Source organism: Arachis ipaensis, chromosome B3, assembly GCF_059453495.1.
Source record: "Arachis ipaensis isolate K30076 ecotype BB chromosome B3, ASM5945349v1, whole genome shotgun sequence".
In the NCBI taxonomy this organism is placed as follows: Eukaryota; Viridiplantae; Streptophyta; class Magnoliopsida; order Fabales; family Fabaceae; genus Arachis; species Arachis ipaensis.
Genome location: NC_142438.1, coordinates 143,929,162 through 143,953,387, shown reverse-complemented (window position 1 = coordinate 143,953,387; position 24,226 = coordinate 143,929,162). Strand labels below are relative to the sequence as shown.

General features: G+C 29.8%; 1 protein-coding gene and 1 pseudogene across 2 annotated transcripts; one reads left to right on the top strand and one right to left on the bottom strand.

The window, feature by feature from the left end:
• The first annotated feature begins 9,291 nt into the window (after positions 1-9,291).
• On the top strand, positions 9,292-11,111 carry LOC107631566 (tetrahydroberberine oxidase pseudogene; annotated as a pseudogene). Its single transcript, XR_015907628.1, has one exon. The product of XR_015907628.1 is annotated as a tetrahydroberberine oxidase pseudogene (transcript).
• Positions 11,112-12,173: 1,062 nt separating this feature from the next.
• On the bottom strand, positions 12,174-13,880 carry LOC107633862 (tetrahydroberberine oxidase). Its single transcript, XM_016337459.3, has one exon. It carries the CDS (start codon positions 13,853-13,855, stop codon positions 12,284-12,286), a length of 1,572 nt encoding a protein of 523 aa, XP_016192945.1. The 5' UTR covers positions 13,856-13,880; the 3' UTR covers positions 12,174-12,283.
• Positions 13,881-24,226: the final 10,346 nt, after the last annotated feature.

The following is a 24,226-nucleotide window of genomic DNA, read 5'->3' as shown; positions in this document are numbered from 1 at the left end:
TGTTCGCTGGATGAGCACTAAAGTAGTTGTCCAATTGCGCTGGAGCATCTCTTTAATTTTGTCAAGCAGATCAGAGTCATTCCTAATCATGCTGGTTGTGCCTCGCGAAACAAGAAGAAACGCATCAAGATTATCAGTTTCACATATGACCTCTTTACACAATCCCAAGTCATAACAAGCCCTCTCCAAATAGCATGAAGCTCACAACAGAGAACACTAGAAAGAGGTATACTGGCAGAACAACCTTTTATCCAAATTCCCATGCTGTCTCTAATAATACATCCAAAGGCAGCTAATTGCTCATTTTCAAAAACGCTTGCATCGCAGTTCACTTTACAGACATTCATTGGAGGTGGTTCCCAGTTATATTTCAAAGAAGAAGGAATAATATGTTTTTGGTTGATAACAACATTAGAGAAATCTCGAGCAGCATGTTTAACTAAGTGAACAATTTTCTCCTTACTCCATGGATCATCTTGGTGGAAGATGTCATTGTTCCTATCCCTCCAAATCCACCAAAAGGCCGCTACAAAGAGAAACTCATTTTTGTTGAGGTTAGAACGAATCCAAGACACAAAATCCAAACTAGAGTCCTCAGCGGTCATTCCCAAATTTAAGCTAATCCAAATCTGACGAGCTTTTTGGCAAGTCCTAAAGCAGTGGTTAATATCCTCTAGAGCAAGATAACATCTCTGACAAAAATCAGAAGTAGAAATACCTCTTTGAAACTGGTAACTAGCTGTGGGAACTCCGTTGTTGAGGCAAAGCCAGAGCAGACACTTTATCTTCTCCGGTATTCTCAAGCGCCAAAGCCAAAGCCAATTTTCATTATCATTCCAGCCAAATTTCTTCTTCAATAGCCATTCATACCCGCTTTTAGTTGAGTAGGTGAGAGTATTTGAGTTTGTCCAAAACCAACCTGTTTTATCTCCTGCCTGCTTGATAGGACAAAGAGCATCAAATCAAGTTTAACTTCTTCCGGAATCATTGTGCAAAGAATATCCTACCGCCAATGCCCAAGGTGCCAGACATCTTCTAACTTCAAGTGAGAATCAGAAATGTGCACAAAAGGAACCAAAGGAGCTAGCGTTCCACATGGTCGCCAAGCATCATACCAAAAGGATTGAGACATCCTGCCTGTACACCAATCAAAACCATCACGAAGCTTTTCTATTGTCTTATAAATCGCTCGCCAAGTGCTTGAAACATTATTAGAAAATTTGGGTGAAAAGCAAGAACTCCCAGATAAATATTTTGCCAACATAATTCTTACCCAAAGCTTATCTTTATTATGCAATAATTGCCAAACAAGCTTTCCGAGTAAAGCAAAATTTACGCATTGAGTATCTCTAATTCCCAAGCCTCCATATTTTCTTGGAGTGACAACTTTGCTCCACTTGACCAAATTTAAACAACGCTCCCCCATCTTTCCCTTCCACAAGAATTGTCTAAGCACAAAATCAATCTTTTGACAAACCGAAGTAGGAAAAAGAGTCACTTGCATCTGATAAATAGGAAGAGAAGAAGCAACAGATTTAATTAAGCAAAGTCTGCCTGCTCTGTTAAGGAGCCGACCTTTCCAACTAGCTAGCCTATTCTTGATCTTCTCTAAAGAGTCCGAAAAAATAGATCTAGCAGCTCGAGGATGATTAAGGTTCACCCCCAAGTATTTGCCTAGGTCACTAGTAAAAGGAATATGAGAAACACCAGACAACATTTCCTTCCTTCTATTAGAGATATTTCTAGAACAAATAGCTTTAGATTTTTCAATGTTAACCTTCATACCTGAAGCTTTACAGAACAACTCCAAGGTGTGCACAACATTCTGAACTTGACTTTTCTTTGCTTTACAAAAAAGGAGGAGGTCATCTGCAAACATCAAGTGAGAAACTCTAGGTCCCCCTCTAGAAACAGCCACACCATCCCAAATACCCACGTTAACTTGTTTGGAAATGAAGCACGCCAATCTCTCCATGCACAAAACAAATAAATACGGAGAAATTGGATCTCCTTGCCTGAGCCCTCTGCGAGGTTGGAAGCTGTCCAATCTATTCCCATTCCAAAGGATGGAAAGATTTGAGGCCTGAACACAATTCATTACAAGCCGAATAATTAGAGAAGAAAAGCCAAAAGATTCAAGAGTGTGCTCAAGAAAATTCCAATCAACTCTATCATAAGCCTTTTCTAAATCAATCTTAAAAGCCATAGCTCCTTTTCTAGACTTTGTCCGCTTAAGAAAGTGAAGAACTTCTTGGGCGACAATAATATTATCAGGTGCTCCTCTACCATGAATAAACCCTCCCTGAGTTGGGCTAACAATCTCATCCAAAAATGGTCGTAATCTATTAACCAGCACGTGTGTTGGAAACGTGTGCCCATTAACTGTTATTATTAATAGTGTGTTGGAAATATATTTGTAATTACCTATTATCAATAGTGAACAGCACATTTGTTTTCTTCTATATTCACTAACTCTTTTTTATTTTTTTTATGGGAGTACATATAAATTTTATTTGTTGCATGAGAGTACATAAAAATTTGAAATATAATTTAAGTAAAAAAGATTTCATATTATATACTAATAGAGTAGTGACATGCATTAACTGGGTCATCAAATAAATTACGTGTATTTAAATTATATTTTAAATTTTTAAATAGTGGGTAGTTAAAAAAGAAGTAACCGTGTTAATAGTGGGTAGTTTAATGGTTTCTAAATAAACGTGTTAATCCCTATCATTTAAAATGGATTAAAATTGATCAAGCATATCTATTTTAATCTCTTCTACCAATCTTTTTATGTACTAATTACATGCCAAAAGTTTGGATTATTGATCTTATTAATATTTTTTATTATTTTAAAATTTTAAAAAAAATACATATATCTCGTTTACACTGTATACGAGATAAACATGTGTCGCATACACCTCTCTTGTCTCATTTATACTGACTACTGTAAACGAGATACATACAAAATTATCTCGTTTACAGGGTAAACGAAGTAAGAGAGGAGTATTTATTTCGGTAAATATTTTTTAAATTATTTATTTTGATAATTATTAAATTTATTTAGGTAAATACCCTTTTCGGCCCCTGACTTTTTACCCGTGAGACATAGCGCACCCTAATCATCCTTAAACCTCACCCAGGTTCACATCCACTAACAAAAATAGATAAGACGACCCTGCAACCGGATGACAATCGGTTGCCAGTCTGACGTGTCAGATTGAGGCTAAGGTGTCAAAATATCAGTGCCAGGTGTCCGTTCCTTTGGTTGGAGGGACTAAAAACTCCTTCTTTAACATCTTCCTCTTCTTCTTCATCCTTCTTCTCTTCCTCTTTTTCTGCTTCTTCAAAACCATTATCAATGGCTTTTCCTCTTCAGAGCCATCATCAATGGCTACCCATAAACCAGAAAATAACCCCCTGAAAACCCACACAAAATCACAAAATCGAAGTTCGTGCCTGCATCGAAAATGAATCCAAGTTCATGACTTTTCTTTCCCCACACCCTAACATTGTTTAGATTTTAGAGCCTATGAGGATTTTGATTCTCTCTCCATCGTCGCTGAGCTTTGCGAACAAGAAACTCTATTCGACCGAATTCCTGTTCGACCTTTGTTGGAGATAGAAGCTGCTGCAAGCTTTGCGAACAAGAAACCCTAGCACACAAGGATGATTTGCAAGAATCCTTGAAGGAGAATTTCAGTAGATCAATCTTCGAGTAAGTTTTTAACTTCTCTTTTTTTTATTCATGATTAGTAAGTTTTTGTAAACTTATATTTTTGTTCCTGGAGATTTACTTAATGGCGGTACTGAGTCTGGTGGTGTCCATGGCGGAGGAGAGATTTGGATGAGAGGCGACTCGGATTGGGCACGGCATCATGGCAGGGAGGAGGATGTGCACGTGGTTGCTGTCGGGGATGTTCGTGGCAGTTTCGACGCTGATCCGATGGAAGGTGGTTTAGGGCGAGAAGGAGAAGAGGAGGAGGAAGAGAGAACTACAGTGGTAGTGGTGAAGGTGAAGCACGACGATGATGGTGATGGTGATGGTGATGGAGATGTGAAGAGAATGGAGAAGAAGAAGAAGAGGAAGAAAATAGAGGAGAAGATGTTAAAGAGGGGTTTTTAGTCCTTCTAGCATTGATATTTTGACACTTCAGTCTCAATCTAATATGTCAAAATGGCAACCGGTTGTTAACCGGTTGCAGGGGTCGTCTTGTCCAGTGGCGGAACTTAGTTCAGACAAGGGGGGCCATGGCCCCCCAAACTTTTTATAAAAAATTTAGTAGTACTTTTTCAAAAGATAAAAAATAGTTCAATTGACCTAAATACTTTACTATGACTTAGTCACCAAAAAAAATACTTTACTATGACTTAAAGTATCTAATAAGTTCAATAAACAATAATCTCTCTATCTTTAAGTTGAAATATAAAAAATTAGATATTTTTTATTTATTTAATTTAATATTATTTTATATTTTACTATTTATTTAATTTAATTTTTATATGATAAAAAATAATAGAATATTCAATAAGTATTAATATTATTGTATTTGTATAAATTAAAAAAAATTCAATAAATATTATAAATTTTAATATTTGTCCTTCTAACTTCTTCTTTACATATTTTACAGGATATATATTCAAATTTTTATATAAAATAATAATGAAAAATCAAGAATTGATACATTTTCTAAGAGGAAGGCTAATATTTAAGAAGGAGAACATATAACTTTTACAATATTAACACCTGTAGATAGTTCTTCTACTTTAATGAATTCCGAAGAAAGTGAGATATAACCTTCAAAAGTTCAAAAAGTTATATCTGATGACTTTAATCTTAACTTTTTGGAACGAGATATTGAAAAACGGCTTTAAATTTGGCAATATCACCCAAATCAGAGAGATGAGATTAGACGAACTTATCTTAAATGGAGTATATCAAAAATATTTTGACAATTATTTTCTATTTGGCCCCCCAAAATTTTATTTCAAGTTCCGCCACTGGTCTTGTCTATATATGTTAGTGGATGAGGGTCTGGATGAAGTTTAAGGATGATTAAGGTGCGCTATGTCTCACGAAAAAAAGATCGAGGCCGAAAAGGGTATTTACCCAATTTATTTTATTTATTTAAATAAAAAATCCCTTGATATTGACTAAATGAATGGCAATTGGCAAGGATATATATATTTTGAGTGCTGTTAGGGAGCTAATAGACTATTTGTACAATATATACAATAGACTATTGAGTTAGCTGATTACAAAAGATAACACTAATGGTTATATTTCTAATACTCCCTAATCTTCTATTGTACACATTATACAAATATTTTATTAGTTTTTCGTACTTTCCCATATATTTTTAACAAATAATAACTGTCCGACACAAAAAAAAAAAAAGGACAAACAATGGAGAAAAGCCGAAGCACCGTGGGCCTTGAGCAGGAGACTAGAAACTCATTTTGATACATTCCTCCAAAATTTGAGCAATAATCTCCATGCCTGTCTCTTTGTCATATAAAAATTAATGGTGCTTGTTTGAGTACCATAATTAATATGTATCAATATAATAAAATTTAGACAAAAAAAAAACGTTATGAAGATTATATTATTTTAGTCAGTATTTATTTATTTATTTATTTTTAAATTATTATATCACTATATATACTAAAATATCTTTATAAATAATTATAAAAAGATAAATATATTTTTTTAAAATATTTACATTAAAAAATTAAATAATATTTTTTATTGTTGTGACAAAAATATTTTTATATATTAAAAAATATTAAAATCCAATAATCTTAATCTAGAAGTCTTAAAAGCGAAAAGTTCAAACCAAAAAAACAAATTCTATTATTCTTTTACAAATAATTATAACAAAAATAAATATATCTTTTTTGAATATTTATGTTAAAAGATTAAATAATCTTTTTTATTGTTACGAGAAAAATATTCTTATGCAATAAAAAATATTAAAATTAAATAACCTTAATCTAGAAGTCTTAAAATGAAAACAAATCAAAATCAGAAAATAAATTCTATTATTCATTATTCGTCTTATCTTCATTTTCCATTTTCATTCTATTATAATTATGTCAGGTCAATAATTTTACATTAATTATATTAGATATATATTAAAATTAGTTATTAAAATTTTTTTTGTGACAAATTAGCTATTAAAATTAATTATTAGTGTAGAATACACATTAAAATATAAAATATTTATTAAAAATAAATTAAATTACATATATATTTATATAAAAATATATAATAATTAATTTTAATAGTTATTTTTAATATAAAAATAGCATTTTTGATTTAACATAAATATGATTTCAAACAGAATGATGCAAAACTTTGATCATGTTTGAAAGTTACCAATGGCCTAGAAAATAGAGGAGATTGAATCTATAATCTCTTTTAAATTTGTTGACTTTAATTTTAAACTGAATTTAAAACTAAGTTGCTGTTCAGTATACCAAATTGATATTACAGGAGATAATGTTGTTTTATCTCTTTACGATTGATCAAAAACAGAGCAGATTCTTTACTTTTGGATATATATACTCTGAGTTATCGTGACTTCTATGAGATATATTAAGCAGGAGATAATTTTATTTTTTCTCATATCGAATAAAAAACAAAAACAAAATAGAAAAGAGTAAATGACATAGCCATATATCCTAGGTTCAACTACCAGTGCAATGTGGTTTATATCCAGTCTCTACTATAATTGTGGTAGAATTTCTACTATCTTTTCACAAAGATTGCAATCATTAATTCGTTAAGATTCTACCCAATTTTATTTAGGACAAACCAAATTTTTACCCAAACTTAATTTGGCTAAGTTCACTCTCTAAATTTTCAACCACTAAGTACTCATCTAACTTAACAAGAGAATTCTCTTAAAATCATGAATACAAAACAAAAATACTATAAAAAAGATTGAAATAGTTTTCTAATTTTTTTTCCATAATTATTCTCTTTGCTTTTTCTCTCACTGACTTTTACTAATACCTCACATATTTATCTTTTTTTATTGATTGAAAAACAAAGAAAGATAAAACTGAAGAATAGAAAATTCAATGTAAAACTATGAAGGAGAAAAAGATTAAGCTCGAAAGCTATGAATGCCCAAACAATGTGTACACTCTCTTTGCTTCAATTTCTAGTTGTTTACCTTTTTTAAAGTAGGATAAAGTTTCCAAAACTTGAGTTTGGTTGAATACCTTTGACTTTGTTCTTCTTCCCCAAAATTTCAGAGCAGTAACTCAGAGGAAAGATAGTACAACAACAGTAATTAGAGTTGACATGCATTCTTACTTAACTACTTCTCTTTCTTCTTTTTCTTTTGGCTTCAAGGATCTGAGTCATTCATCCATTATTTGGCTCCAAATTTTATTTTTGACCTTTGATTTACAGTAGTGATACACAATTTTTATTTTCTTCATCTTATTCGAACGGTGCATGCTAGAGGAAGGCAGTTTCAACAAATTAGAATGAAAACACAAAGATGAAAATGTTATGCTGACATTACTTCTTATTCAACTTTTGATTTGTTTTTTATTTTTGTCACTAGCATCTAACTTTTTTTCTTCTTTTCTCTTTGTTGCTTGAATTTGGTAATTACCTTTTTTATTTTGATGGAATTTTAAACTAGGTTTCCTTTCTTTGCTTGCTTTTAAAAATTTTTATCCTTGATTTAAGGTTAATCATGTGAGTAACAGTAAAAAAAATGAAATAAAAGTGTTTGATCGTTTAGTTACGAACTAGAGAAGAAAAGGATGTGCTGTTAAGAGGATTTGGGCCTGTTGCATAATAACCAAATGAATTACACATACTATTAGGTTTGTATTGAGCATTTTATTTTTTTGCACAATAAATATACATATTACATACATTTTTGGACTTTTAGCCCAAAATTATAATATTAATCATTATCAAATTATTATTTATGTTTTTTCAAATTAAACAATGTTAATTAATTAAATTTAATATATATTATTACTTAATTAAATTAAAAATATAAAACTATAATAATAACAATTTTCAGTTACAAATACTCAAAGTATATGCTATTTGATCTATTTAAATATATTTAGTAATACGTTTAATACTATTATTCCATCTCATATATTCTCTCTAATAAATTGTCTAAAATATCTTCCACTAATTCAACTTTAGTAACAACATTTATGTACTACACAGACATTTTAATATATCATGATTAATAAAATTCATTTATATATAATTTTATGTTATTTTTTTGTGTTTTTATTCTCAAATATTTTTTTATTTTTATAATTATTTTTTAAATACAAAAAAAAACTTTAAAATTACGCTATATAATACTATCTTCTAAAAAATATCAACAAATAAATAGATATATTCATAAATAATGGAATATTTTTAAATTTATACTCTATAATATAATTATCAAAAATATTATTTGTACATAAAAATTAACTATTAAAATTAGTTATTAATGTATTTATGTATAAATATATGTGTAGTTTAGTTTATTTTTAATATGTATTTATATTTTAACATATATATATATATATATATATATATATATATATATAACTGACTATGGTCAGCTGATTTGAGTATAAATATAACATAATCGTATAATTAATTTAGTTGATGCGTGCGTACTAATCTAGTTGATAAGAAACCGTGCTTCCGAAGGATAAATGATATTATTTTGTTCTGATGTTATGAAATAAAGTGGATGTCCACTTAAGTTGCACCGATGATCCATGTGTTGTGAAACGATGAAATTGAAAGCTCAATTACATTGATAATGCACCAATTCATGGATGAGATCACTAAGTTTTGTCTCTCAAGTAGGTTTAATGGAGATGGTCAAAAATAAAATTATTAAAGAGAAAAATCTAAAACGACCCCTTACAATTACTTCGAAAGATAATGAGGTTTTTAACAAAAAAAAATATAATTCGATTTCTAACAATTACTTCGAAAGGACAACAAGATTTCTGTTATAAAAAAAGTTAATGTTGTTTTTTTTTTGCACAGGGACTAATCAGTCCCAAAAATAAAAGATAAGGAGCCGAATTGAGTATTTTTTTTTTTTTATAAATCTCGTTATCCTTTCGAAATAATTATAAGGGTCCGAGTGGGATATTCACTTAATATTAAAAGAAGTGCCCTTTTCCTAAATAAATAGAGCTGTATCCTAATGAAAATACACGAGAAATCGTGTGTATTATTATAGTGTTGTGAAGTTATACAGTGAAACACATAACAAGAGTATTAATTGCAGAGTAGGTAGCAGTTGCCGTCAATGAAATAATTGGCATCAATTATCAGAGCGCATAAATCTAATTTCTGTCTCTTACACGGTATCATATAGCAAAAATATAATATAATATAATTAAGTAGTAGGTGAATGGTTCTTCCTAAATTGGCAACCACCTGAAAAATGAAGAACCTGAGTTTAAAGTTCATTGTTGCAATAACAATAGGATTTGTATTTTCATGTGCATCTGATATTCATGAAAACTTCCTTAAGTGCCTTCACTTTCACAACTCCACGTCAATCTCCAATGTTGTTTACACCAAATCCAGTTCCGCTTACGATTCACTACTTCACTTTTCGATTCAAAACCTCAGATTCTCATCCAACAACATTCCTAAACCCCTTGTCATTGTCACACCCCTGCAACCTTGTCATGTTCAAGCCACTGTAATCTGTTCCCAGCGCCACGGGTTACAGATTCGAATTCGAAGCGGAGGCCATGACTTCGAGGGCATCTCCTACGTCTCTCAAGTTCCATTTGTCATCATTGATTTCATAAACTACAGAAACATCCAAGTGGACTTACAAGACAGAACAGCATGGGTTCAAGTTGGTGCAACTGTTGGTGAACTTTACTATAGCATTGCCACCAAAACCAGTACTCTTGCTTTTCCAGCAGGTGTATGCCCCACCGTAGGAGTTGCAGGACAATTCAGCGGCGGCGGTTATGGATACCTTTTGCGAAAATATGGGCTCGCCGCCGATAACATAATGGATGCTCACATAATTGATGTGAAGGGTAGGTTTCTTGACAGGGAAGCCATGGGTGAAGATCTTTTCTGGGCCATTAGAGGTGGTGGTGGAGCAAGCTTTGGAGTGATCTTAGCATGGAAGATCAAGCTCGTTCCGGTTCCATCAACCGTGACACTGTTCAGAGTTCCCAGGACGTTGGAACAGAATGCAACGAAGCTTGTTCATAAATGGCAGAGTGTGGCAAGTAAACTCCCCAAGGATCTAACCGTTAGTATCATGGTGCAGATGGTGAATTCTTCACACAGTAATAAGGGGGAGTTAACTGTACAGGCCTTGTTTCAAGGTTTGTTTCTTGGAGGTGTAGATAAGGTTATTCCATTGATGCGAGAAAGCTTCCTTGAATTGGGTTTGGTTAAAGAAGATTGCACCGAGATGAGTTGGATCGAATTTACTCTTCACTCGTGGGGATTCGGTGGTCAACCTCTTGAGGTTTTACTCAACAGAAGTCAAGTCACAAGAGACAGTTTCAAAGCAAAATCTGATTATGTCAAACATCCTATTCCTGAAAGTGGCTTAGAAGGATTGTGGCGGTTGTTTTATGAAGATGGTGGCAAAGGAGTGTTAATGGTTATATTTCCTTTTGGAGGCAGAATGGGTGAGATTCCGGAATCCGAAATTCCGTTCCCACACAGAGCTGGAGTGTTGTATCAGATTCAGTACGCTGTGCACTGGGAAGAAAAAGGAGACGAGGTTGCACAAAGGCACATCCATTGGATCAGGAAGCTATATAGTTATATGGAACCTTTTGTGTCAAAGTCTCCTAGAGAAGCATATCTCAACTATAGAGACCTTGATATTGGGGTAAATAACATTCATGGCTACACATCCTATGAGCAAGCTAGCATTTGGGGTTTTAAGTATTTCAAAAACAATTTCAATAGATTGGCACATGTCAAGTCTAAAGTTGATCCTCTTAACTTCTTTAGGTATGAACAGAGTATACCTTCTCTCATGTGAAGGACAAAAATTGAACTCTCAATCCTCTCTGTATTAACTGTGCCTTTCAAATAAAGAAGAAGAAAAATTAGGGCATGTTCTAGCAACAATTTTGATTTTTGAGAATGCATCATATTTTCGATTCACCATAGTAACTAGTAACTGAAATGTTGAGGGCTGAGTCCGTTTCCGTGCTTTATGCTCCTCGTTGCATCACAGTATAATATTATGTTTTTCTTTGAATTCTTGTAGCCAATATTAGCAAACTAAAATTTATAAAAGAAAAGACTTTGTTAGATAGATAATGGCCCAATAAAGTAAAAACACACTACACCTTTAAATTATCCACCTAAATTTTAATATTAGGATAATCATCTGCACACCTACTGAATTGAGCATCTGATATATCTATTGTTCACATTGTTTAGTATTTTCATTCTCTACCTATATTTTTCTAAAGAAAAAAGCTTATAGACTAATAAAATTTATGTTTGGTCAATATTTTTAGTCATCAATCAAATTTTTTTAATCTAATATTTTAATAATATATTTTTAATCCACACTTTTAAATATTATTGATTAACTAACCACGATCGGTCGAAAATAATAAATTTTATTACTCTTCTAATATTTCTCTTTATAAATATTATTATGATAACTTGTTCATGCAAATGCATCTAATGAGTCTCCCGCAACTACTGCACCATTCACGGAAAAGGAAAAATAGGAAGAAAAGAATAGTAGCATTGACGAATATATTAATATAAATGTTGACAAATAAACCACATCCAATCTGATAATTTGGATCCTATCCAGCAGGAGCAGGAGCAGGAGCATGCAAGTAAGCAACTTGAGTAGCTACTCAAACATTTTCTAATATTTAATAGATATTATTGATAAAATGATCCCCAACAAAAAAAATTAAAATTTGACGAGCTAGTCGCTGAATTCATTGGAGCATATCTCCAATTAAAAACCTAATCAGATAATCGGGTTAGTTAAAATTCCGTAACTCCAAAATCAATGACCAAATAAATTAAGATTGGATTTATCAGATCAAATTTAATTACACCCAATTATCTATACTTGTGATTATTTCAGCTGTGACTAAAGAATGCATAATAAGATAACTTTATGCTAAATAAACAGCCAAGAACATTTATCAAGATATTATCATCTTCGTTATATTACTATCACACAAATTTATTATTAATCCACTCATTATTACACCCTCTTATAGCAAGAAATTTTTATACTACTCGTGTCCCTTAGGCCTTAAACAGGAGAGTAGGTATACTTTGTTCGTACCGAAAGAAGTTAAGAGGATCAACCTTAGTCTTGACAAGTGCCAACCTTTTGAAATTATTGTTGAAATACTTGTGACCCCAAATGCTAGCTTGCTCATACGATGTGTAGCCATGAATGTTATTCACCCCAATGTCAAGGTCTCTATAGTTGATATATGCTTTTCTAGGAGACTTTGACACAAAAGGTTCCATATAACTATAAAGCTTCCTCGTCCAATCGATGTGCCTTTGTGCTACTTCATCTCCGTCTTCTTGGTGCAAGGGAACTAGGTAACCAACAAGGCACAAGTTTCCGGATCTATGTGGATATGGAAGTTCGGACTGAGGAATCTCATCCATTATTCCCCCATAAGGAACTAGTTCCATGAGTGCATCTTTGTCCCCGTTCTCCTTAAATAGTTGCCATATTCCTTCTAAACCACTTTCAGGAATGGGGTGTTTAAGAAAGTCAGATTTCCCTTTGTAACTTTGTGGCGGGCTTGGAGTTCTTTGCAGCAAAACTTGAAGGGATTTACTACTTGATCCAGCCATGTAAACCGTTGACTCTATCCAACTCATCTCAGTACAATCTTCCTTGACCAAACCCAATTCAGGGAAGCGTTCTTGCATCAATGGAATGAGTTTATCCTTACCACCAAGAAACAGGGCTTCGAATTTGGCTTTTGTCGTTAATACGAGCCTGATGGTTAGGTCCTTATGAAGTTTAATTGCCACATTCTGCCACTTCATAACGAGCATAGTTGCATTTTGCTCCAACGTCCTTTCAACTCTGAAAACTGTCACAGTTGGTGGAACTGGAACTAGTTTGACCTTCCATGCTAGGATGACTCCAAAGCTTGCTCCACCACCACCTCTAATGGCCCAGAAAAGATCCTCACTCATTGTTTCTCTGTCAAGAAACCTACCCTTCACATCAACCATGTGAGCATCAATTATATTATCAGCAGCAAGGCCATATTTACGCATCAAGTATCCATAGCCACCACCACTGAAGTGCCCTCCAACTCCAACAGAGGGGCATATACCTGCTGGAAAAGCCAGAGTTTTGCTTTTCTTGCTGATGCTATAGTAAAGTTCACCTATAGTTGCCCCAGCTTGAGCCCATGCAGTTCTTTTTTCTACATCCACTTGGATATTTCTGTACTTCATGAAATCAATGATAACAAATGGAACTTGAGAAATATAGGAGAGTCCCTCAAGGTCATGGCCACCGCTTCGAGTTCGAATCTGCAAGCCATGGAGTTGGGAACAGATTATGGTGGCTTGAACATGGGAAGCATGGAGGGGAGTCACAATGACAAGGGGTTTGGGAGTTGTTTTGGATAAGAATCTATGGTTTTGAATGGAAAACTGCAGTATAGAGGAATAAGAGGAGTTGGAAGGGGTGTAAACAACCTCAGAGATTGAGGTGGAGTTCTGAAGTTGAAGGCACTGAAGGAAATGTTCATGATCATGAGTATGAGATGCAGAATATGCTAATGCAAATAAAAGACCAATTACAACAACAGTCAAATATGGACTTGAGTGCTTCATTTTTGTATGGTGTTATAGAATCTGATATCACATATAAGTAATCTTAAATATACAGTGAAGGATTAAATGTATGGTCCAACTCTCATATAAGTCCACTTTAGTTTATGAGATTGGTGAGTTACATTGATTTGGTCTTTGACTTTTCAATTGTTATAATTTGATTTCTTAGATTTAAAAAAGTACATTAATATAGTTCCTTCTCAACGCGATAGTAACATAGTTTAATTCTTGCTATGTTGGACATACTAAAATAACGTTGTACACATTTTGACGTTAAAAAATACTAAATACTATCATTTCAGGATTTAAAATTTAGACTTTAAACAATACTAAAAAAAAAAAGAATATAACACTTTAATATTATTCAAAAGTTTGGACAATATTAAATAGTGTACTTTTTTAATATAGAGAATTAAATTATAACAATTATAAAATCAGAGACTAAATCAATATAATTCATCAATTTCAAAAATTAAAATTTTTTCAAACTCTAGACAGTTTACTGGTGAGGATTCATCGTTCATGTGTGCGTTACATTTTATTGGAGGCAAAACCACGTGGAATAATGGATGTGATAGAAGTGATTCTGTTTGTGTTTAATTTGCTAATAATGGTAGTAAGATAAAAGAAATTAAAATTTATCTTATTTAATATTTATTAATTATCGTAATAATTAATAAATATTAAATAAATAAAATTTTAGTTATTTTTAATAATTTTTTTTGTTATCAAGTATTTTTGTTAATTTTCATCCTAATTTAGAAATTTCATTTATTCATATTTCATTATATTAGTGCAATGATTGGAGTATTAGTTGTCCGGGTACATTATTTATAAAAAATTGGATCATTTCACCGACGCATAATGACGAAGAACGAGAAAGGCAAAAGTAGTGTTGTGTGGGACTGTTCACTGAGGAGCTGCTCAGCTTTTTCATGTACTATGTTTTATAAATTTTCAACTATGCCACTAGTGTAGATTGAAATATAAATATTTATTAAAAATAAATTAAATTATAATTTATTTATATAAAAATATATATTAATTAATTTTAATGTATGATTAATATTTTTATTTTTATAATTAATTAATTAATTATATAAATCATTTATAACAAATACAAAAAGGTGGATTTTACGAATTTTTTTGAAATAAATTAAAAAATTAATTATTTTAAAAAATAAATAATTTCATTTTTTATTTTTAGAATAAAAAAGTCAAGAATCATGTAACGTAAATACGCCAAAGCGAAAATCGTTTCAGCAATAAGCCAAATCATATTTTTATATAATTCGAACCATGCTGGTTCGAATTCCATTTCTACATAATTCGAACCAGCTTGGTTCGAATTATACACAAACACATGCATACACGTAATTCGAACCAGCTTGGTTCGAATTACACACAAACACACGCACACACATAATTCGAACCAGCTTGGTTCGAATTATACACAAGCACACGCACACACTAATTCGAACCAGCTTGGTTCGAATTACACATAGTAATTCATGGTATAATTCGAATTATGCTGTTAAAAAATTAATAATTTATTTAAAAATTAAAAAAAAATATATTTTTATTTCATACGTTAAAAAAAGCTAACAAAATATTTAATTACGAGACTTCTTTAAAATATTAATGAGCTATCAATTCGAATTCCATACAATACTTTTCTATCCATTTTTAATAGTTCATGAATATTTTTTAATAAATTTTTTTAAATTATAGTACAAAAAATATTTTATCCTATGCAAAACAATTTAAAAAAAATGGCTTAAAAAATGTTAGGAGTACTATAAAAATTTGTAATGTTATAATAATTTAGGTAAATACATGCATGTACTCAAATTTTAAATAAAATACTCTACATAGTCAATAATAATTTAGAAATGAAAGAAAATATTTTATTCCATACAAAATAATTAAAAAATATATTTTATTCTATACAAAATAATTTTAAAAAATGGCTTAAAAGATGTTATGAGTACTATAAAAGTTTGTAATATTCTAGTGATTTAGGTAAATACATGATAAAAATATTTTTTCTTTAATTTCTAAATTATTAGTGACTACGTGGAGTATTTCTTTAATGTCTTAAGTCATTAGGACATTACAAATTTTTATAGTACTTCTAACATCTTTTAAGCCATTTTTTAAATTATTTTGTATAGAATAAAATATTTTTTATGATATAATTTAAATAAATTTATTAAAAAATATTCATGATAATTTTTTAATAAAATTATTTAAATTATATGGTGAGATATTACATGATTCGAATTACGCATAGGGAAGTTCGAATTACTCTGATTCAAATGATATGGTGAGCAATTCGAATTCTATACAATACTCTTCTTCCCATTCTTGATAGCTCATGAATATTTTTTAATAAATTTATTTAAATTATACCACAAAAAAATATTTTATTCTATGCAAAATAATTTAAAAAATGGCTTAAAAGATGTTAGAAGTACTATAAAAATTTGTAATGTCCTAATGACTTAGGACATTAAAGAAATACTCCACATAGTCACTAATAATTTAGAAATTAAAGAAAAAATATTTTTATCATGTATTTACCTAAATCACTAGAATATTACAAACTTTTATAGTACTCATAACATCTTTTAAGCCATTTTTTAAAATTATTTTGTATAGAATAAAATATATTTTTTAATTATTTTGTATGGAATAAAATATTTTCTTTCATTTCTAAATTATTATTGACTAAGTAAAGTATTTTATTTAAAATTTGAGTACATGCATGTATTTACCTAAGTTATTATAACATTACAAATTTTTATAGTACTCCTAACATTTTTTAAGCCATTTTTTTTAAATTATTTTGCATAGAATAAAATATTTTTTGTACTATAATTTAAAAAAATTTATTAAAAAATATTCATGAACTATTAAAAATGGACAGAAAAGTATTGTATGGAATTCGAATTGATAGCTCATTAATATTTTAAAGAAGTCTCGTAATTAAATATTTTGTTAGCTTTTTTTAACGTATGAAATAAAAATATATATTTTTTTAATTTTTAAATTATTAATTTTTTTAATAAATTTTTTTAAATAAATTATTAATTTTTTAACAGCATAATTCGAATTATACCATGAATTACTGTGTGTAATTCGAACCAAGCTGGTTCGAATTAGTGTGTGCGTGTGTTTGTGTGTAATTCGAACCAAGCTGGTTCGAATTACGTGTATGCATGTGTTTGTGTATAATTCGAACCAAGCTGGTTCGAATTATGTAGAAATGGAATTCGAACCAGCATGGTTCGAATTATATAAAAATATGATTTGGCTTATTGCTGAAACGATTTTCGCTTTGGCGTATTTACGTTACATGATTCTTGACTTGGCTTATTAAGGTTTTTTACCCTAACTTTTTTTTTGAATTGGAAGTAACTTTGTCAGCTGCAACGACAAACTTCATTAATTATATAAAGTTTGTCTAAAATAATAACGAATTTTATAAAGCCTATAAAAAGGGAAGTGGTCTCTTCATTTTTCATTTTTTATCAAGGACGAACCTCTCTTTTTCACTTATTTTCTCCTTTTTACTTTCAATCTCTTCTCTCAAGTTTTTCTCTTTTTATTTCCTGATAAATTTTAAGTAAGTTATTTAAATTATTTCTTTATTTTAAATTTTTATTTAAATTATAATGTATTTATATAAAAATATATATTAATTAATTTTAGTGTATAAATAATATTTTTATTTTTTATAATTAATAAATAAATAATTCATTAATAGCCAACAAGTAATAGCTCAAATGGCATAGTCTCCCCATATTCAATTAAGAGGTTGCGGGTTCGAGTCTCCTTTGGTAAAAAAAATAATAATAATAATTCATTAATAACAAATACAAAGGTGGATTCCACTACTTTAACCAATTCACACTTTCGGTACTTTCGACACAATTTCTGCACGCTGAGAAGAATTTCTCATATATTTATACGCAACCACCCCAAAGATGAAGCACCTAAGCTTTCGTGTTGGGTAGAATCCACATTATAATATTCAACCTTTATATTAATTTATCAACTATTTTTCAGATTTTTTCCTTTTTATGAATGGTAGTTGGTAATGTGGGAGACATTTTGGAATTTGGATGCATTTGTTTGAACATATCATATTTATACTTTTAATTTTGAGAAAAGGATAAATAGGTCCCTGACCTTTTGTCCCGTGAATATTTTTGTTTTTGACCATTGAAAAATACTTTTAAATCTCTAACCTTCATAAAACTTGGACGGATCAGTTTCTAACGGAGACTTGGACGAATCAGTCACTGAGTCTAAATTTTATGAAGGTCAGAGACTTAAAAATATTTTTCAATGGTCAAAGACGAAAATGTCCGCAGGACAAAAGGTCAGGGACTATTTATCCTTTTTTCCTTAATTTTTTATACTTGATAATTGATATTGACTAAATGGATGGCAAAGATGTATAGATTCTTAAGAAATAATAACTCTTCAACACAAAAAAAAAAAAAAGACAGACGACGGAGAAAAGCCTAAGCACCATGGGCCTTGAGTGGGAGAAACTAGACACTCATTTTGACATATTCCTCCAAAATTTGAGCAATAATCTCCATCACGTGTCTGTTTATATCATATAAAAATTAATGGTGCTTGTTTTAGTAAGATAATTAATAATTAATATGTATCGATATAATTAAAATTTAGACGAATAAAAAAAGAGGTCTGCTACACATACAAGTCTTTTTGGCTTACAAGTTATACAAATTGCTTCAAGTCTAAGAAAAAACACGCGCTCTTTCGACAACACATTCTGCAGAAACGTTCCAACTCTTCGCGAATAGTAGAAGAAATCAAGAAGAAAAGATACAAATCTCCATAAAAAATCACCAGAAAAAAAGAAGAAACATTATTCAAGGTACTGTTTTACTGTTCTTCTAGGTTTTTCTTCTAGATTGTCTCTGCCATGTGCCTCATCCTTAACCAGCAAAACATTAAAAGATTTCAAGAAGAAATATACTGTCTCCCCCTATTTTGGGTGTATTTCTTAAATCATTTGCGTGTATTTCTGTAATCCATTGGGTGTATTTCTGTAACCGTTTGGGTGTATTTCTGTAACCCTTTCTGTAATACACCCAAACGATTACAGAAATACACCCAAACGGTTACAGAAATTCACCCAAATGATTATAGAAATACACACAAATGATTACAGAAATACACCCAAAAGATTACAGAAATACACCCAAAGGATTTAAGAAATACACCCAAAATTTGTTGAAGCACACCTCATGCATATTTCAAAAACAATGGAAATCGAGAATAACGAAGAAAGAAAACAGAGAGAAAAGCACGTAAATGAAGAAGAAGAACAGAAAGAGGAAGAAGAACGTACAGCAAGAAGAAGAAGAAGGAGAAAGAGAAGGAAAGAAGCGAAAGAAAAGAAGAAGAAGAGGAAGAGGAAGAAGAACGTGCAAGAAGAAGAAGAACGAGAAAGAGAAAGCAAGAAACGAAAGAAAAGAAGAAGAAGAAGAAGAAGAAGAAGAAGAAGAAGAAGAAGAAGAAGAACGAAGAGAAAGAGAAGGCAAGAAAAGAAGAAGAAGAGGAAGAGGAAGAAGAAGAACATACCTTGCATCGCGTTTTGGGGGATTTATTCGTTAATTAACTTGTAAAGCATACAAGCCCTAATGACTTGTATGCAGAGCTTTTCTCATAAAAAAATACCATGAAGATTATATTATTTTAGTCAGCATTTAATTTTATTTTTTTAAATTATTATATCACTATATATACTAAAATACATTTACATATAAATGAATAATTATAAAAAAATAAATATATCTTTTTAAATATTTTTGTTAAAAGACTAAATAATCTTTTTTATTGTTACGACAAAAATATTCTTATGCAATAAAAAAATATTTAAATCAAATAATCTTGATCTTGAAGTCTTAAAAAGTAACAAATCAAAACTAGAAAACAAATTCTATTATTTGTGGTTCATCTTCATCTTCTTCCATCTTTATTCTATTATAATTATACCATGTTAACAATTTTACATCAATTATATTAAGTATATATAAAAATTAGTGATTAAAATTAACTAATAGTATAGAATACACATTAAAATATAAAATATTTATTAAAAATAAATTAAACTACATATATATTTACATTGAAATACATAATAATTAATTTTAATATAAAAATAATATTTTTTATTTTTTATAAATAATAATTTTACCATATAACGAAATAATATAATTTTACATAAAATGATGCAAAACTTTGATGATGTTGCTCAATTAAATTTAGGTGAAATATAGAGTACAGATCTAAATTTATAGATGTGCTTACGTGGCAAAATTCATACCACACATCTTAAAGTCACACTTTTCATTTAAAACCGTAACTCTTCATAAAGAAAAGCGTCACCTAATGGAAAAAAGTAAATTAGAAGATTTAAGAGAAGAAATAATTAAGTTATCAAAATTAATAGATCAAAAATTAATGATTTTAACTAATGTTAACTGTAATGACACCGAATTCTTAAAATCAATACAAAATGATTTTTTTCAAAATCTTTATTTTACTATAAGTTTTATTGAAGGACTCCAAAAACCTGAAAAAACTTATTTCTCACACGGAATTTCTAAAAAATGTTACCATGGAAATGATTCACCACATCTTTATCATACCTTTAACCCACAATTAAATTCTATAGTAGACATGCTTGAAGAAATATTAATAAAATTTTAAAGAAATAAGGAAAAATAATATCCCAAAGAAGAAAATTTCCAAAATATAATCAACATAACAGATTTAAAAGTAAAACCACCACTAAAATTATGAATATTGAAGAAAAATTAGAAGAAGTTACAATGCTTTTTAAACAATTAAAAATGGCTCAAGAAAATAATGTTATGGAACAGGGATTTCAAATAGAAGAAGAATTAGTAAATTCTGAAAATATAGAAAATGAAGAACACATCCTAGATTACTCAAGTGACGAAGAACCAGCAATTCCAATACAAGTAAAAAATGAAGCTGGAATATCTAAAGATAATCAATCTCAATTTAAATGGGAAACAGGTTTTGATAATTATGCCTTTAAAAAAGGTTTTATAAATAAAGATTAAAAATATACAAAAATACCATCAAAATACATCCCTAAAATCCAGGAAATGGAAGGAGATAGAATGCTCGATTTAGATTGTAAAAAGAATGAAAAAGAAATTTTCGAAAACTGGTTGAATTCCTTCTTATTAGAAGCCTTTACTAATCCAAAACTTAGTGAATTGTCTGGAAGAGACATTTGGAATTACATAGGGTTTCATACTAAAGGAACTATAAGAGATTATATGACATCAATAGAAAATCAAGTAATAGAAGAATTAGAAACAAAAACATCAGCTTATGATAAGATATTGTATATAATGATGATTCTATATAAAGAATTTTTTGGAAAAAATATTATAGATCATAGACAAGAAGTCTATAATAAAAAATATCAAGAAGCGAAAAACCATTTAACTAATATTCAGATATATGATTTATGTAATGTGGAGTCTTATATATGTGAATATAGAATACATTATTACAAATTAAAAGAAGAAGATAAAAATCATTATCTTAGTATGTATATAACAAAACTTCTATATCCTGCTAATGAATTTATAATGGGAAGATTTATAAGAGAAATAAATAGAGGGACAATTGAAAATAATTTTGGTGGAGCAACCTCTGCAATAAGAGAGGAAATAAAAGAACGTTGTATGCAAGAAGCAACTCAAAAAAGATTTGCAAATATAATTAAAATTTGCTGTCAGGATAATGAGGAGATACCTCAAAAATATGGTCTTAATAAAAATTTTCAAAGAAAAAGAAAATATCAATTTAGAAAAAGAAAATACTATCCAAACTGGAAAAAAAAGAGATATTTTAGAAAGAAAAATAACAATAAAAACAAAAGACAAAGAAATAACTATTGCCCGAATAAAAAAGAAAATTGTAAATGTTGGTATTGCCAAGAAGAAGGATACTATGCAAATGAATGCCCTAAAAAGAAGGATAAAAAGGATCTTACTAAACAAATAGAAATTGCTAAATCTTGTTTCATGGAACCATTAGAAGAATCTGATGATAACTTAGACTATATTTTTGAATATGTCTCGGAAACAGACTCAGAGACTGAGTAATAATGCTACATTTATTACTATAAAAATAACAGAAAAGTTTATAAATGCTTTCATAGATTCTGGAGCAACACAATGCTTTGTTAGTTCAAATATAAAACTTGATTGGAAAAAATTAAAGAAACCATTAAGAGTTAGAATAGCTGACAAATCAATACATAAAATTGACCAAAAAGCAGAAATGGTTGAAATTTTTATTCAAAATTATAGGTTCATTGTTCCATCTATATATATGTTAGACTCTGGAATGGATTTTATCATAGGAAATAACTTTTTAAAGCTATATCATCCATTCATTCAAGAATTAACATATATAGTTTTAAAAGCTCCACACGATTCTTCAATAAATCAAAAATCAAAACGTATAAAAATACCGACTACTACTATAGATAAGATCTTAAAATTTAAAATATTCTCTATTTTAGAAACATGTTATTTAAATCTATACTTTCAGATAAATATCCCAAAAAATAATCTTGAAATAAAGATAGAAGAACTCTTGGATGAAATCTGTGCTGAAAATCCTTTAGATATTAAAAATACAAATAACGAATTAGTAAGTATTAAATTAAAAGATCCTACAAAAGAGATAAATGTTCCAAATAAAATTCCTTATTCCGCAAGAGATAGAGAAGAGTTTTCATTAGAATGTAGAGATCTTTTGGAAAAAGGAATTATAAGATTAAATAAAAGTCCTCATGCGGCTCCAGCTTTTTATGTCGAAAACAATAATGAAATTAAAAGGAAAAAACGAAGAATGGTTATTAACTATAAGAAGATGAATGAAGCAACTATTGGTGATGCTCATAAGCTTCTAAGAAAAGATTCTATTTTAGAAAAAATCAAAGGAGCAACTTGGTTTTCATCTCTTGATGCAAAATCAGGATATTGGTAACTTCGTTTAGACGAAGAAACAAAGAAATTAACTGCTTTTACTTGCCCAACAAAAGAATCAACAAGTGTGTTGCTCTATGAATAGAATGTATTACCATTCGGATTAAAATAAGCCCCAAGTATTTATCAAAGATTTATGGAAGAAAATCTAAAAGAGTTAAATGAATTTGTTTTAGTGTACATTGATGATATACTAATTTTTATAAAACAGGATAAAGAAGATCATCTTCAAAAATTATTAATAGTTTTAGAAAGATGTAAAGAAAAAGGATTAGTTCTTAACAAAAAGAAAGCAAGAATAGCAAAACAAGAAATAGAGTTTCTTGGGTTAATTTTATCCACTCAAGGAAAGCTAAAACTACAGCCAAATGTCCTAGAAAAGGTAATTTTATTTCCTAGTAAAATAGAAGATAGAAAATAATTACAAAGATTTTTAGGGTGTATAAATTATATTTCTGATCAAGGATTTTTAAAGAATATAACAGAATACACTAAAAGCTTATTTCTAAAAATAAGTACTAAAAAAGAATGGAAATGGAACGAAAAAGACAGTATGCAAATTCAAAAGATTAAAAAATTATGTGAAAAACTTCCAAAACTTTATATTCCAGAAGAAAATGACTACTTAATAGTAGAAACAGATGCTTCAGACATAACCTGGTCAGGATGTCTAAAAGCTAAGAAAGCTATAAAAAGTTTAGAACAAGAAAAAGAATCACTAGATTTTAAATATTCCCCAAAGGAATTACTTTGCAGGTATATTTCAGGGACTTTTACTCCAACAGAACAAAGATATACCACTCATGAAAAGGAAACTCTAGCAGCAATTAAATCTCTTAAGAAATGGAAAATTGATTTACTACCCAGAGAATTTACATTAAGGACAGATTCAAGTTACTTAACAGGTTTTATACGATATAATTTAAAAGTTGATTATAATCATGGACGATTGGTAAGATAGCAATTATTTTTGTTACAATATCCAATAAAAATTGAATATATTAAGGGTGACAAAAATGTTATTGCAGATACATTAACAAGAGAATGGAGTTCGTCTACAACGCATTAGATCAAGAAATTCAAAAATATAAGCAAGAACTCGAAAAATGCAAGCATTGTCAGCAAATAAGGACACAGATCCAATCCCTCAAGAAGGCCATTGAAGCAATAAAATCAACACAACAAGCAACACCATCAGAGTTCAGCCAGCCAAGCGTGGTGGACAAATCAGGTGAAGAAAAAATTTCGAAAAATAAAACAATTGCTGAAATTATTAAAAAATTCA